Raw genomic sequence first — 17,797 nt, forward strand, 5'->3', positions numbered from 1 at the left:
ACACCGTAAGTGTGATGAGAGACTTAGGGACACAGGTGGACAGTGGTCTCTCCTTCAATAACCACATCACCACAACAGTCAGGAAATCCTTCTATGTGGCACACCTCATCACTAAGGGCTTTTCATGCAGAAAAAAGGAGGTCATTTTCCCACTGCACTCATCCCTCATTAGACCCATTATAGAGTACAATGCCCCGTTTGGTATGTACCTCACAAGACATCTGCAACAACTGGAAAAGCAGCAGAAATACCTCACTAAAAGAATCACAGGCCTAAAACAGATGCCCTATACTGACCATCTAGAAAATCTCCAGCTATACTCTGTGGCATATCGTCTACTCAGAGGTGATCTCTGCTTAACATACAAGGCCATATTAAACCCTGAGCTGTTGGACATGCTCCACTTAAAGAAATTCCAATCCCTCAGAGCCACACGCTCCAGGGATCTAAACCTTGTCATCACAATGAACAAAACATGCTGGAGGGATAGGTTCCTGACCCAGAGACTCCCCAGACTCTGGAATAGACTGCCCATACATGTCAAGCAGAGCTCTTCCTTGGCGCTCTTCAAAAGGAACCTTGACGATTGGGTGGGAGATATTAAATTCACCCCGGGGATCATGTCAGTCATCCTGCTAGACAGGGGTCCAGGGAAGTAAATATTGTGGGAAGAAATATTCAGGGAATTGTTAAGGCTAGGCTTGTATAGGCCCTAGGGCCAAAAACCTAGTACCAAAAAAAAAAAAAAAATCACCTAAAATGTGTGGTGATATCCACAGCATGTTCTTTGTTATATACGAGAGTATCCAGATATGGTCTTACAGAACTCAGCAGTGGACCCTTTGAAGTTCTTTTTCAAAGTTCATAGCGTACATTTCAGATTATAGTATAATACTTGTTATATGGCAAATATGACATATCTCCTGAGATGCACATTTACCGAATGTTAAGTGGTGTAATTATATGTACTGTGAAAAGCAAAGTCTGTCCATTCTACAATGTGTTTTTCTTTCATTAAAAACTTGTGTTTGCTTTCCTTGTTCCAGGATACACAGAACCTGTGCTGCAAGCATATCCTGCATGTAATAGTAACACATTACAATGTGCGTATTTCTGACACAAATGGGCTATGAAAGTTTTATACTTAAGATCACAAAGATAATATTGCAAGGTAAACAGCAGATATACCATGCTGGCAAACAAATTAGTTCTCCTTCATGCAGTTCTAACTTGTTCTGGGGATTGACTTAAGAGTTAGCATTTATCCAAAGTGTGAAGACATAATGAGACTGCACAAATGTAGCCAGCATGTGGAAAATATACAGTTACATATCAACTATACGCAAAAGTGAAATGTCCTCACTTTTAATGGTGGAAACTGGGCCATTACTTATAAATTTATGAAGCCTCTTTACAGTTAATGTTCCGTGTTTCTAATAAAAGATTAATAATCTTCAGTTAATCAGTTCAATGCTAAATGTGACCTGATCCATATCCTAGTGGTAATATTTAACGCTTGTCAGTTTACCTACACAGCACGCAAGGCATCCTACATCTCAGGTGGTGAATTTCTCAGCTCACAAGTACAAATGTCGGGCAAGCAGTGCAGTGACAAAAGTCCATCATTTACAACTAAAATCCACAGAAACTGCATAAAACTCAGAAGCCTGGAGTAACTTATGCACCCTGTTGTTTATTCTGAACATGAAAACATTTGAACACTTTACTTGTGTTACAAAATTACTTCAGATCATCTTTAAACTGTTTTATACAGCAACTAAGGACATACTTTTACTGCTAAATAAATGCCATACTTGGTATTATTTTTATTTATGATATCATGTTCAGTCCATAAACTAGCTTCATATAATAAGAAGCACATAATATTTAACTTACTAAATGACCACTAAGAAACATTTGATCCTAAATGGGTTGTCATTAAAGTCACATTAGGAAATACAATATATGTATGTATATATATATATATATATATATATATATATATACATATAGACACACACACACATATATATATATATATATTATATATCTATCTATCTATCTATATATATATATATATATATATATATATATATATATACATTGTGTGTGGGTATGTGTATGTATGTGTGTGTGTGTGTGTGTGTGTGTGTGTGTGTGTGTGTGTGTGTGTGTGTGTGTGTATACACACACACACACACACACACTTATATATATATATATATATATGTATATAAATAAATATATAGGTTTACATTTACAATCCCGAGTGCAGGTTATGCCTGCAAAAGTGTGACTGATCCGTTTCGTGAATGGAAAGTGCATTCGCACAGTTGTAGTTGGTTACATGATCGTGGTAAAGTACGTTCATGGTAAAGTGGGGATTGAGAAATTACCTATTTCCCCACTGTAGTCAGATCTCATAGTTGGAATATATTATTTGTAGGGAGTGTGGGGAGGTACAGCCCGCCACATGGGGGGTGCATGAGGGCTTTCCCCCCTGCAAAAACTTTTATTAATGTTTTGTGCAGTACGTATGTACTGCTTGGGGGTGTAACATTAGGTGGTGTTGTGTGTAAAGTAGGAATATAAGCACTATTTTGAATAATGTGTTTTCCAACCAGCATTACATTCGACATAGTGCCTGTGTTCCTGTTTTGATTTTCAACATACGATTCGCGATAATAATCGGATTACATTCCGGTTTTCATGACTCCAATAGTAACCCATATATATATATATATATATATATATATATATATATATATATATATATATATAGCCTCAGCCTATATACCTCCGTCTCTTATTTATTTAACATTTGTTTACTGGGAAAGTTTGAGACTGGGACAGAGTCCATTTTCAGTGGCTGCCCAGGGAGAAACACTCCAGATGCATGTCTTTGGAATGTGGGAGGAAACCAGAGCACCCAGAGGAAATGCACATGAGCACAGGGAGGACATGCAGACTCCACACAGAAGGCACCTCAACCAAGAATCAAACCAGAGAACCTCTTGCTGTGAGGTGACAATGCTAACCTCTGCACCACTGTGCCACCCAAACTAATTTAATGCTCTTTTAGACATGCTATACCCTTGTTACATAAAAAAGCTAATTCAGCTTGGTGACTTTCATGTGAAGTATCTTCGTCCACATGAAAGTAAGCTTATTTGTATGCCTAATTATTTCAGTTTAGCTAACACATCTGAACTCCATTTTATCCAAACACTCATCCTTCATAAAACTCTTTTTTAACTGTTTTTTACCAAATCACTTGTCAGATGCCATCATGCTTACATTCTGTTAGATCTTTTCTTAGACTATTCTACTTTATTCCCTTGTTTAAGCAAATTTCCATATTACAATTAACTGTTAGATCTTTCCCTCTAATAAAAGAAAATCTATTATTTCATGAGCAAATCTTAGGACACTGAGGAAAACTATAACGTCCTACTGATCTGCATTAAGCACTTTTCATCCGTTTACTCTGCTTTGTCTAGCAAAAAAGTCAGTCTCCCACATAAAAAAAAATCTTTGTGGGTTGTAATATTCTTGACTAACGCATGAAAAACACAGAGAGATTAGAGATAGCATGTAAGGAATTTTATAATTAACCCAGTCTGATGGGCTCCATACAAACATCTAGCATATGCGACAAAAAAGCTAAACATAAAAATAACCAAACATTATTGCTGCAACAATGAACATCATTATATTTACTAAGGTTATACATGCACCCCCTTACAAGCATTACATGCCCAGATCAAACTTTTCTCCTCAAGCCAAAATCTTTAGAAAGCAAATTTACACACACATCATTGAATTTTTTAACACCTTTATTGAATTATCAGTTAAGGCATAGCCAAACATACATTTAAATAAAAGAAAAGAAACCATTTTAACACATTTCCAGTTACAAAAACGATACATCATATATATTCTTTTCTACATGTATCATCAATCCAACATTACATACATTGATCAATTCCTGCTTTCTGTTAAACCTCACTCCTCCTCCGAAACATTATTCTGCATGTATTATTCATACTCTTTATTTCTAAAGATCCCAGTTCTAGTTCGTTTATCTCTGTTACGATATTCAATACGTCAGATACAATTGCTTTAGGCATTGATTTGCGTTTTCTACTAACTTCTTTTTTGTCTGCCACCAGAGTTAAACTTAACAAGGACTTTCTATGTCTAGACAATTTAGATCCTGTATCCCAGCTCAAAAAAATAATTTCATTAGTTATACCTACTTGCTCATCCAAATTTCATTAGTTATACCTACTTGCTCATCCATATTTCTGACAGTGTATTCTGTAGGAACTTTTAAAGTCTGCCAACTCATTACATTTCCAAAACATATATTTCCAGTTACAAATTTTTTCTACATCACAACTCCAACATTTGCCATCTACCTGAGGAAAAATTATTTGGAGTCTGCTTATGGTATAAAAATACCTTTCCAAACACCTCCAAGTAAAAATCCTAAGTCTTCTAGACCTTGTTGCATACTTGGGAGCCATACTTATGTCCTCCCATTGTTTCCTTGTGAATTGCTTATCCAGCCCCCCCCCCAATATTTTCTTACCTCCTCTGATTGATTCCTAAAGTTATTGTGCAATATTTTATATGCCCAACTAATTATCAGTTTTTTACAGATGCTTCTGTTCCACATTCAGCTAAAAGCTCTACTAAACCATGTCCTCACTTATGATTCCTCTATCCCTTTCTCTTTGCCTATACTATGATATATATTCCAGATACAGAAGACAGTGTCTAGCCTGTAGTCCAAATACCTTCTTGGCTTCTTTGCATTCTATTACCTTTACCTCTCTAGTTATTTGCTTCCAGTACCTTGGTTCCTTTGCCAGTTTTATCCAGTAAGTTCTGGCCCCTTCCTGCCTATTTTCTGTACCCCTAATTGAAGTTATCCCTATTGACAAAATTTCCTTTCTCCATTCTCATGTTGGCTTAGTTTTTAGAATACTTTATGCTGATTTACGAATATAATATTCTGTATGACCGTTGTTGTTCTCCTTAAGGATCGGCATCCAGAATCCCACTCTCTCATTTTTTTAATCCCTCCTCCCCCCACTGCTTCATCATCATCTTTTTCCACTTTGAATTCTAGCTTTCTGCTTGTGTCATGTATATGATCCTTAACTGTGTAGCTCTGAAATATTCTTTCAAATAAGGCAATCTTAAATGACTTTGTTCTACTGGAAGGATCCACTTATTTCCATTGATCCTTGCTGTTTTCCCCTCCCAGATAAAATCCTTCGGGTCTTTATTAATTACTGTGCACATTTTATCCTTTGGTTAATAAAAATATGTTTGACCTGTATATAAAATTAAAATAACTTAAAACATTTTCACTTGGATCTTGCTACCGATATCCAAAAACAAAAGCTTTCAGTTTCTCACTTTTTGTGTCATCATTTATTTAGTCTCTTCCCATATGTCCTTAGCTGCCATAATAAAATCATTTTAATTCATACTCCTAAGTACTTTATCTATTGTTCCCCATAAAAATGTGTATTGCTGAACCAATTCATGTGTGGGTACATAGTTCACAGGTACATCTTTTGTTTTATCTTCGTTAATTTTATAACCCTAAAAGACTTGAAGCTGTCTCAAAATATTCCACAACACTGAGATGCCCTTTCCATATCTGGTAAAGAATAACATGGTCTGCAAATAAAGCCAACATTTCTTAATTACCATATCAATAATATAAATTAATTTCTGAGTCTCTTAATTTCTTTGCCAGTGGCTCTAAATATTATGTAAATTACAAAGAGGAAAGAGGACACCCCTGCTCGGTTCTTTTGTTCAGACAAAACTTACTAGAGAGGAGCCCTCACACTTTAATTTTAGCCTCTGATTCCTCATATAACCTCCTAATTAAATCCTTGAATTTATCCAAAATAACAATGCTTTTAATCCATTTCAAAAATAGGTTAAGTTCCAATTACAATAAATTGACTTCTATCTTTCATGTTACGCCTTTAATTTTTAGAAAAAAATTAAAAGGACACTTAGCTGCACCTATTGTGATTAACCACAGAAAGGGTTTCCTTTAGTTGAATACATTCTTATTCTTCAAAAACTTGCTTCCATTAAGTTCACTAGTATACCCTTCTTTGATTACCCAATTATCTTTTAAAAAATTTCTCTGAGCTCTCATCACAAATGCCTTGCCAGGTGTTACCACCTTTCAGGCTGGAGTAACTCACATTTTTTTAGGCCTCATTTTTTCCTTTCCATTACCTCTCTCCTAGATAAGTTATCATTTCTTTATATGATACTACATATTAATGTTTACTCCTAAAATTCTTTCTTATCAGTAATCTGACTCCTAATTCAAGGAAACTTCAATAAGGTGTATACTTGGTTTATTAACCATTTGTTGATTGTTATCTCTGCCAAAACCAAACTGATATTTCTTGTACTCCTTAGGCCTTTCAACCAAACCATGTGCTCAATATCTCAAACAATTAAACTAATTTTAATGCTTATGTGCTTATGGTGGTCTCTGCTAATCTTCCATTTGTATGCTGATTCACTCATCTCTAATGTTGGCTCTGCATTAACTGATTTCAATATTATCAGCATAGGTTTATACCTAAAAAGAAATCCAAGCACTTTTTCAAACAATAATTATTTATAAGTTCATAGGTTCATAGGTAAATACTAGGCCAGCCACCCTTGTGAGCCATTTTAAGCCTAGCCAGTTTACCTTTTTATGCTCAAAATAACCTATCCCTTTTGGTTACAGATTGGCCTTAACCATCTCATGCTTGATAATTATATATCACCCCTAATGAGAATAATTGGGATCATACCACAGATAATTTTGTGGGGACCTATGCATGGGATAAAGCATTTAGGAGCTGTCTCTGTCCATTAGTAGTACAGGGTGCAGTCCTGAGGTAAATTTTCTGTTTTCCATTCATAAATCCAAGTTGTTCTTGTATACAGACAGGGATGAACTTTGTTTTAAGTGCATGAGGAGTCTGTTTCAAAGCAGCAGTGTCCTCCACAAGATATACCAGTCACTCCAAACTGTTCTGTTCCTGCCGCACAAGAGGTTTAGATTCCTAGGCTAAGTATTTCTGATGCCATTTGACTTGCTGATGTGCAGTAAATCCATTGGTAATTGGTTGGAGGATGCCTTGGATGCCAGACACTGGACATCTCCTAGCAGCCTGTAGCATACTGAGCATAGTGACCTAGTTGGCCTAAGAGTAAGGCTGGATCTGGGTGTGCATATTAAAAAGCAGGACAGCTGAATGTAAAAACAAACTATGCTCTTTAAAGGGAGGAAACAAATGAATGGGTAATTTTCCGAGGATATTATTTCATGTTGAAGTCATCTCAGTTCAGTGTTAAACCGAATTTTGATGTCTGAATCCCATTACCTTTTTTTATCTGCAGTGCCCATAAAAGAACTTTTATAGCATCTATTTTCTCCTGCCTTTTACCCTTTGTAATAGATTACAACTCGGCTATAAAAGAAAAAATTTCACAAGGAAAATAGCAGAACCTTTTGACTGCAAGTTTTTATCACTAGGCAAAATGCAAACTGACTTGTCAAGGCTAGAAAAATGTAATTATCTCAGAAGAACAGCATGTTTTACTTTTAATTACCTTATATCCCAGGATTATATTTGCGTTAATGATATCTTCCAGCTATAATACTAGCTATAGTACTAGAGAAATGCTCTGTCATTTTAGTCATATTAGGTGAATGAACCATAAGTATAACTCACTGACTTTTCCAGATCTATTTTTGTCTGACAAAAACATTTAGAAATGATGTGACCATTCTCTGCTATCAGTGTTTAGCTTTGAGTCAGTAAATTTAGGACATGTTGTTTAGGCCTTGTATCCTTTTAATAAGATATCTCTGTGGGCATTCTAGTTGTTGCATGTGACATTATTAATTAAGTTCAAACCTCCAGTCACAATCTCATAAAAATTGCATTTGTTTTGTCATGGGTACAGAAAATGTAACTGCATTAATACATATGACATCTGTGTTTGTGGCTCTATGCAGGCTAAATCATCCAAGACCACTTCTAATTTAATAGAAGGACTTTTTTCTATATGCACTATTTTATTGTTAAAATAATACAACAGCCAGTACATTGGAACTGGGAAACTAATGTTCAGCAAATATTATAGAAAACTTGATTCCTCATTCATAAAGGTGAACATTTTCAAATATTGAAGCTTATGGTTTGTCCAGAATAATAGTTGATTGTAGTCTACTTAAACAATATATAACACAAGTATATTTATACAACATAAGTACCGAAAGGCAATAATAATATTTTCTCAAGCTGGTACTTATCTGAACAGGGATATGAAGTACCAGAATAATGCTCATTTACAAATGCTGTACAATCATTCATGTGTTATGAAATGACGCAAGAAAGATCTAAAATTGTGCAAACAGATGCAAGCTTTATACTGACAAAGTACTGACTTCTCTAAGAGGTGGACATTCACCTGGCGTGGAGGTGAAGGGCATGAGATCTGAAAGACATGACAGAGGGTGGGCCTTCTGCGGCAGAAGTCCCACTAGTAATTACTCCTGCAACAGCAATCCATCTGAAGAATATCAGAAAGTAGAACTTTTAATCCATAAATGCCTTAACTAATAATTTTACTTCAGAACGATAACTGTTATACTGGCATTCACAGAACAGTTACATTTATTAATATCAAATACACTGCCTGTCATAAGTAAAACTGTCATTTGCATTAAGGAGAGATTTCCACACATTTAGTATATCAAAGCTCTCTGAGAGCAATGAGGAACACTTGTCATGAAACGAACATAAACACTCTAAGGCAGCCTGTCTTCTCATTATCAATGACATGTGGCCTCACACAGATACAAAGGAGCAGAGCTACTTCTGCCTTGATTAGCTATTTAAAGGTTGAGAAACTGTTAATAAGATTCTCTGCCATTCCCTCCAGCTTTTCAAAAAAAAATGTGCAAAGTTTCTCAAACGGCAGTGAGAAAATCTAATAAAGATAATTGTATAATGACTCATTAACAGATGTTTGGCTTTGCTGTGGATTTGTTGTTAGGAACATACTACTAGATATTTCAATAATCTGCATTCTTAAGTTACGGTTTACCTTTGTGTTTTTTCCCAGTCACACCAATATTTTTCATCAGTGGCGTCCATTACAAACTTGAATGAATCGAAACAAAACTCCTGGATGAACTGACTGTAGAGGGCATTTTCACAAGTAGTAACAAGGATGAAATGGTGTGCTAAAAAAATGCAAAGGCAATTTGGTCAGAGCGTTTCTACAGTATGAATAAATGCAAAAGCAGTATGTCTCATAAACCATATTAAATTAACAGAATAAATATATTGTTTTTGCAATAAACATTCAATCAGAATTCTAGATTTTTTTTATTTAAATATGATGTTATTGAAAAGGATCTGTGAAAAAAAAACATTGAAAAGGTAAAGCAATGCAATGGTAGATACATATAAAAGCTAATTTCTGGCAAATATACACCAGCATTGTGGACATGAAAGCATCAGTTTATCTAGAACAAACGTGGTGATAATGTGTCTTGGTGAATCTTCCACACTTTCATTTAAACATGCTGGGCATACATTTGCTGTACTTGTGTGTGTGTGTGTGTGTGTGTGTGTGTGTGTGTGTGTGTGTGTGTGTGTGTGTGTGTGTGTGTGTGTGCATGTGTGTGTGTTTGGGAGGGGGGGGCATATCTAAGTCTGTGTTGGGTGATAAGGGAATAAAACCAAATCAAAATGTATTCAACTTGAATGCCTTTTCTTCAGCTTGCAATGCTCTCTACCCATGTTGTTACCTTATTTGTTTGGCTGAATGAGCTTTGCCAACTGCATTTGGCCACACACACTCCATTTCTATGCACAAGCAATATACTTGTGTTACTTTCAAGGAAACTGAAAGGAGTGTCATAACTCAGCATTCTTATATTTTCACAATGAAATCTCCAGACTGCTGACTTGCATGCTTGTCTTCTATGTTAACACTAATCTGGTAAAGGGAGTGGAGGTTGATGGCATGCCAACAACACACCATTTTGAATAGCTCCTTTAGTCACTTCACTAATTCTCCTAAACACTATTCTGCTGGGATACCAAAACCTAACTGTGAGGATAAGGCAACCTAGAGGCACAAGAATTGTCAAGTCTTTTTTTTGTATATTTTTTATTTATTTTTTTATGGCAGGCAGAAATGAGTGGGCAACTCACTGTACCTGCCATTCTCAGTCAGCAGCATGACCCAGGCCTGGAGGGGAAGCTCAACCAGCAGGAAGCACAGATAAGCTAGGTGCTGAGGGCACTGATTCAATTAAAGTGAAGATCTACCTACCTAACTGAAATGTGTTGACACAGCTACAGCACATAGATTTAACTGTAATGCAATGACTTGTGCAAATCCAGTAATAAAAGGTAATAACCAGGGAACACCAAGCTGAGATTTGCAGCAAGCCTGAGCAGATAGCTGGAACACCAGCTATGCTGGTAGAATTTAAGATTAGTGTGGCTGTTACGAGACATAGAAGTATCTGAACTCCCTTTACTTACTCAGGAAAAATTGCCAGAAACATTTGGTCTGAGCACAGCCAGCTCCCTGCAGATCAAGTGAGCCCATGTGAACTAAAATTATGTTAAACTAAGACTATAAGCCAAGGCTAATAATTTTTTAAACTATGGAGATTCATATACAAGGAAATATTTCTATGAGTAGCCAAAGAAAGCTGTCTTTTTATACTTAATGGGCAACAAGTTATATAAAGGTTTCTCTATTGCTACTCTATTAAAAAATGCATGCTCAGAAGTGAGGAGACCGTGCTTTCGTAATAACATTAATACACAACTTTGTTACCTAAGTTATGGATCAAAAGGACAGATAAATATAAGGAATTTGCTATACTGGACTCTGACATGTCCTCGCTAAAAATCTGTCTTACTGAAAAAGTGATGGCAAACATCACAGATTTATTAGCTGAGTTGCACGACACCAGAATAAACACAGAGAAACGAACTCAGCTTCATAAACAGCTATGGAAACATGCAGCTATTTCATCACTGAGCCACAATCTGGCATCACCATCTTCCCCAGAGAGAAAAAAGAAGGGGCCGGCCATGCAATTACTTTGAGGCCTAGCCTCAGCCAGGCCTACAATGGTATTGTAAGCTGATTCATAACCATTAAATAATGTACATGCCAATTAACTGTCTTAAAAGACATTCAAACTAAAAACTAATTAAAAAAGTAATTGCATATATGACTGATCTCAATGACTGCACATCCACTTGACTGTCTCAATGCATATCTGGTATATTCTCCTCAATTGAACCATAGTCTGACATCTGGCATAGAGGATTAAGGTTGTGAACTATTAACAAGCTAATTCCTGTGATACAGGGTTTGATTCCCAAAGCCTTCATTTGCTCACTGTGTAATTTTCAGTGAGTCACCTAACCAGATAGTGCTTTGGGGAAGTTGGAAATTTAGTCTAGGCTCATTAATGGTTCACTGTACTGCATGCCTAGTAACTACCTATGAATCTATCCCTACATCAGGATAGGCATGTCCATCCTTCTTGCTAACTCTGTCAGATAATGGAGCTGCTAATTAAACTTATGTCCCCTGTGCTGTGGTCAGGACTTCATTTCTCTATGCCACTGGGCTGGTTTCCCCTTTGGGATGGATTTTTGTCTGGATGCATCCCTGGCACATACTTATACTGTCCCTTTTAGGGAGCGTTTTTCATGTTCCTGCTACTCTACATGTAGTAGTTAACTCTGAAATGTATATACAATAACAAGAGGCACAAAGTTTCAAAGAAGGTTCTCTGTTCTCCTCAAATTATACAACCTGTGATGTCCTGAGATGAATAAATATGGTATGGCTTTTACACTGCTTCCACTTAAATGGTTTCTGCATGATCCCCCTTTAGGTCACAAATAAGGCCTAGAATTCTAGGTTAACAGCCCCCTTTAGGACACAGATAAGGCCTAGAATTCTAGGTAAACAGGATACTGTTATTTATAGGTGGTATGAGAGGAAGATTCCCACAAGCACAGAGAATTGGTACATTACTGAAGGCACAAATGCACACTTCTGCAGAAGGGCAAAGACCTGCAGGTGGTCTTGCGCTGGGAAAGAAGTGCACACTGATATGGGGAAACCCATGCTGAAGGTCGACAATGACCTTGTGCTGTTGTAGTAATGAACACTAGAAATATTTGTAACTACTCTAAACATTAGTGAGAGGAAACTCAGTCAACGTTTTTGTTTACTTCCAACGCGAAAGGATGTTCGGTTAAAAGTAGCTCATCATGATGTGAGTAAAGATACATTTATTTTACTACACTTTGTGGTGAAGCTTTGGCATCCAACATGATGTCACTCTCTATGCTGATCAGATGCAACTCTTGATGTTACAAAAATTATACTTTTTGTTATGAAAAAAGGTTTATCTTCTTTCATTTTGGGTTATTGGACCCCTGCAGACAGTTTGAAGAAAGGTATTATAGATGAGACCACTGTGTCATTTTTGCATCTTCATCCCACCAGCACGTTTACAGACATTCTATGAGTGTTCAGTCATTAAGCCTTTTTGAGATATCAAAGCTGACCTAGTCAGTAGAGCGTTACTGTAGCATCTTCCCAGAAGAGTGAGCATCTGGCTGACATTAAGAATTTTATCATACTGATGTCTCCTTCTGAAATATGAATCTTCAAATCTATGCTTTGGCTCACACTCTTATAGTTACCAAAGGCAAGAATCCTAAAATGCTTAGTGTTCAAATGCGTTATGTTCTCAGGCTGACATGTGGGGGTAAGCATGTATAATGAGCAGATAGCATCATTTATATTTTAACAGGCAATATTCTGCATATGCATGTATAACAAACAGATAGTATTTGTTTATATTTTAACAGTCATTTTAACAGTTATGGCCTGTATGATTGGTTTAGGTACAACTCACCATTTCTCATTTTATATTATCTTCAGGCCTATTTCAAAATGTAACACTGTGGTATGTTGATTGAACCGAGCTGTTGCCTGAGCTTTAATTTTGTTGTTGGTTAAACAGTTTAAAGGCAAATAAGTCTGTCTGGGAAAAAAACAGTAATCCAGAATAACTGTTTAATATCTTCTTATACTATTCCATTACTATAAACATGTCTTTTGTATGCTGTTTTTCATAGCATTACATGCATCTTTTTAAATATTTGTGGACTTGGTGGCCACAAAAACTGCTGACATTGAATGAGGAGACTCCTATACTGTGCTTACAAATCCAAACTGTTTGCTATGGTGAGGTTCACATTGGTAGCAAACTGAGCAAGGAAGTTCGGCCTTCTCTATCCCCAGAAAGATATTCAGGCTTATCCTGTCAGATTTAAAGGCAGTTCAAGACTAGCTGAGAGGTAAAATCTCTCAGTCTTAGAGCCCTAATGCATTCTGATGCCAGGACTGACTTTCATTTTTTTACTTAGAAAAAGGTCTTATAACATGGTACTTTTTTGGAATGTCAGCTTACACTAGTAGGCTCTGGTAGTCAAAATCATGCTTAATATTTTATCCATAATGATTATTTGGTTCAACCACTTTTACAATTGCCCCAAGTCCTAAAAGTGTCTCCCTAGGATTCAAGTCTGTCCCCCCAAGTTTTCCTTATTCATCAATTTGCTTCCCAATACCCTCTCTCACATCCCCATAGTCCTTCTTTAATTTCTCCATATCTTTTAGATTTCTAATACCATGATGGCAGTGTCAGTGAAATTAGCATTGTTTCAGTTTTTGTTGTCAGTCAGAAATGCTCTTCGCAGCACCCACAATGTGCCCAGTAATGACTCTTTCTGCAATTCATACAGAGTTACATGTATCTGTAACATATCTAATTACGATCGTAGATTCTTCTTTATAAGACCCATTGCTCCTACTACTATTGGAACTGTCTGGGTATTTTTCTTCCACATTGCTGTCATTTCTGCCTGCAAATCCTTTTATTTTATGACTTTGTGTCTCTCTGTACACAAGACACTGTAGTCACCATGTGTAATGATTTGAATGATCAATGCTACTTTTGTCTTCTTTTCATGGACCACTATATCTGATTTTCTGGAAAATATCTTTTGAACTGTTGGTAATGGGTGATCCCATGTGATGTAGACTGCATCATTTTCTATGATGTTTTGTGGCACGTTTCCAGCATTTTTCAGCTACTTCAGTATTATAATTTTTGCACAATCCCCTGTGTAACAGTCTTGCCCCATTATTATGTCTTTCAGTATACAGTCCTTCTGTCATTAGTATGTCACAACTAGCAACAATGTGTGCTACTATTTTCAAGTCTGTTTTACAAAACCTACATTTGTTTTTTTCTCCCACATGTTCAATGGATTTTGTAAACCAATGTGTACATAGTCCACTATCTTGAGCCATCAATATTGACCTTTCATCTTTTGGTTTGAATTTACCTCTCCTTAACCATTCCTGTTTTCAATCCTGATCAACATGAGGTTGTTCCAGGAGTTTTCTCTACTTGCAATTAATTTATGCATTTTCTACATTTCTTGCCTTCTCATCTGATCCTTCACTTTATATTCTTTCTTTTTTTGGCACATTCAGTTGCTGCCTGATTTTTATTTCCATTCCTGCTTGATGCCGATATGCTTCTGCTAGACTAAGTAGAGAAGTCATCTTAGATGTATTCTCCTCATGTTTTAAAACTTTCATTATGTTTGGGTCTTGTGAGGTCAGCAGATTATGTAAGCAGTCCCATGACTGCAGATCTACGCATGTAATCAATTTCAAGGAGGCCTATACCTCCTTCGGAATGGGGAATATATAATCTTGGTATGCACTGATTTTTATAAATCATTTGATGAGCATGAAGTATCCTTCTTGTTTTCCTGTCCAATCTATCCAGTACATTGTGGGGCCAGTCGATCACTCCAAAAATGTAAGTTAGGACAGGAAGAGCAAATTGGTTTATAACTTGAACTTTGTTCGTGGATGCCAACACTGTTTTCAAGATTAATTTAAGCCTTCTAAAATATTCCTTACTGAGTTTTATTTGCATTTGTAGATGTTTTATTGTTACTCCTTCATCAGTTCCCAAATATTTATACACTCCCTCTTGCTCAAGTTAATTTATTCACATTCTTGTCCCAAACTGATGTTTCCATGATACTGCAGCTTTCCTGCCTTAAAGGTTGCTTTTGCACATTTATCAAGACCAAATGACATTCTTATATTATCTGAAAAAGTTTTGACTACTTGCAGTTGTGGTTTCAGTTCCTCATCTGATGAGCTATACATTTCAAATCATCAACAAAGAGAAGATGAGAAGTCTTTACACTTTGTTGCTTTCTGTGAGCCAAATTATAGCCATGACCTACTCTGTTAAGCAGACAGCTTAATGGGTTAAAGGGCAAGGCAAAAGAGCAGCAGTGACAGAGTCATCCTGGAATATCCCCCTGTGGATTTTTATCCCTGGAATAATAATTTGTCCTTTATCATGACTTAACTGCAAAATGATTTGCCACTGTTTCATAATCACTGTGATGTAGTTTCCCAGTGTAAGTTGTATCTTGTACATTTTTAAGCATTATTTTTTCCTGAATGTGGGATACTGACAAATGCTTTTTTGTAGTCTGTCCATGACATACTTAGATTCTTCCTCTTTTTACAGTTCTCCAATATGACTTTAACAACACATGATCCTTTGTTCCATATGACTTTCTTTAATTACCCCTTTGATCTATTGCTATAATTAAGTTTTCTTCTAAATGGCTATAAACTCTGTTAGCATCAATTCCATTGTATAGTTTATATGTCGTTGGAAGGTAACTTATTGGTCTATAGTTTTTAGGGTAGCTTGCAAGTTCACTCTTAAGTGGGAATATTGTTTTTCAATGTTCTTAGCCAGGCTGATGTCTGTTTGGGGTGTGAATATATATAGTTCTTACTCATGGCTAAATCTTCATGCAGAGATGTTAATACTTTTAGCTAGAAATTAGGGCCTGGGGTTTTCCAATTAAATGCTTTTTAAACTTTGTTTCAGTCTCTTTGGCTGTTATTTCATCCCATTTCATATCCTGTACATTTGAACTTCTTATTCTTTCTTTTACTTCTTCTATCCATTTAACATCTTTGTTAAGTCCCACAGGATCTTTATAAATATTTCTCCAAAATGCATCTATTTATTCTTTTTTTGGTGGTCTTTCAATTCATTTTACCTTGTTTCTCAATTCTTTATAAAACTTTTTGGGTCATCAACAAATTGCTTATTTTGTACTTTTCCTTTATATGTATCTGTGTATCTTCTAAGTTTTTTTTTCTGCCTGTGCTGATATTTTTAATTTTTCATTTGTGATAGTGCATGATAAATCCTGATCAGTTATAATACTGTGCATTGTTTTTATCACATCTATCTTTCTGAGTATTTTTGTTGATCTGTTCCTTCTTCTATACTCTTATAACAGTGACACTTCTTGTCTTAAGTGCTTTATAGTTTTCTCGTTTCAGTACTTCCATGATGGCATTCAATTTCTCCCCATCCTTTCCTTTACTACCCTGTGTTTTTGTGGTAGGACTTTATCTGTTATTAATTTGGCTGCACAGTAATGTAAACTATTTACTTCTGTTGCATCGCATGAATCTCTATGGACTGTCCTAATTACTGTGTTCATTTGTTTTATCAAACTTCTAACTTTTGGGGGTTTATTGACCATCTGCAGTCTATTTCTTTCATTGATCTTAATATGTCTATCCACCTCAATTAAATCAAGCAACTCTTCTCATAGATCATTTTCTTCTAAACTGAGGGCACATTCTTTGTTCGCCATTTCCTGTGGGCATTCTATAGAAAGTTCCAGAGCTTCTTCCTGTGTCACGTTCTCTTCAGTTTCACCCTGTGTCATCTGTTGCTCTTTCATATGGAAACTCACTGACCTATCACTCATGACATTGACTGTGTCAGAGTTGACACAGCTTCCTGTTCTTTCCTTTGCTGTATTGCTCCAACTGAACTTTTGTACTAGTTTCCTATGCGAGTCTCCAAAGTATCTTCATATGTCAACTGATTAGATGCTTCCTGCTCTACTGGTTTCTCCTTAATTTGGATGTCTGTTGCTCTATCCTGTTGTGTTGTTATCCAAGGTAAATTTCCTACATTAAATTCTTCACTTCACAGGTAATCCATAACCTCAGTTTCCATTTCTTTAATGTCTTTATTACTAATCCTCTTTTCTACTTTTCTTCTTTTTTTTTTTGTATTGTAAAATGTTACATATCTGGATGTGTTTGCATCTTCAGCTTCTATTTTTCTAATGTCTGCTTGATTAATCTTCTGTTCTACATTCCTTCTTTGTGAAATTATTTTATTATTGTGAAATGTTCTATATCTGGATGCCTTTGCCTATATTTCTCTTCAAATATCTTTGGGGCTACCTTTTTTGTGTTGATTAATTTGTCTTTCTCCTTTGCATAAATATTGTACCATATCAGATCTCTCTTTCTTTCCCATGTCCATATTTCTTTTTTATACCCTTCAAACATCTCTGAACTTCCTCAGTCACTTCCTTTTTCAAATCAGTACAAGTTTTCTTGGTCTATATAGTGTTTTTCATGGATCTGTTGTATTAATGAACACAAGTTTTTATTTGAAGCTTCTGACAGTTTTACTTGTGGAAGTATTTTTCTTTCCTCTAATTTCTCTCTTAATCTTTTTATATATCTTTTGTCT

General features: G+C 36.0%; 1 protein-coding gene across 2 annotated transcripts in view; it reads right to left on the bottom strand.

The window, feature by feature from the left end:
* RAMP1 (receptor activity modifying protein 1) overlaps positions 1 to 17,797 on the bottom strand; it is an 841,435-nt gene that overhangs the window by 324,664 nt on the left and 498,974 nt on the right. For both annotated transcript variants that reach the window (XM_044075699.1, XM_044075698.1), the window contains exon 2: positions 9,160 to 9,298. In XM_044075699.1, the coding sequence (XP_043931634.1) occupies positions 9,160 to 9,298 (139 nt within the window). The remainder of the gene's footprint in view (positions 1 to 9,159; positions 9,299 to 17,797) is intronic.

The sequence above is a fragment of the Protopterus annectens genome, chromosome 6.part1 (assembly GCF_019279795.1).
Source record: "Protopterus annectens isolate FY-2018-M chromosome 6.part1, PAN1.0, whole genome shotgun sequence".
Classification (NCBI taxonomy): Eukaryota; Metazoa; Chordata; order Ceratodontiformes; family Protopteridae; genus Protopterus; species Protopterus annectens.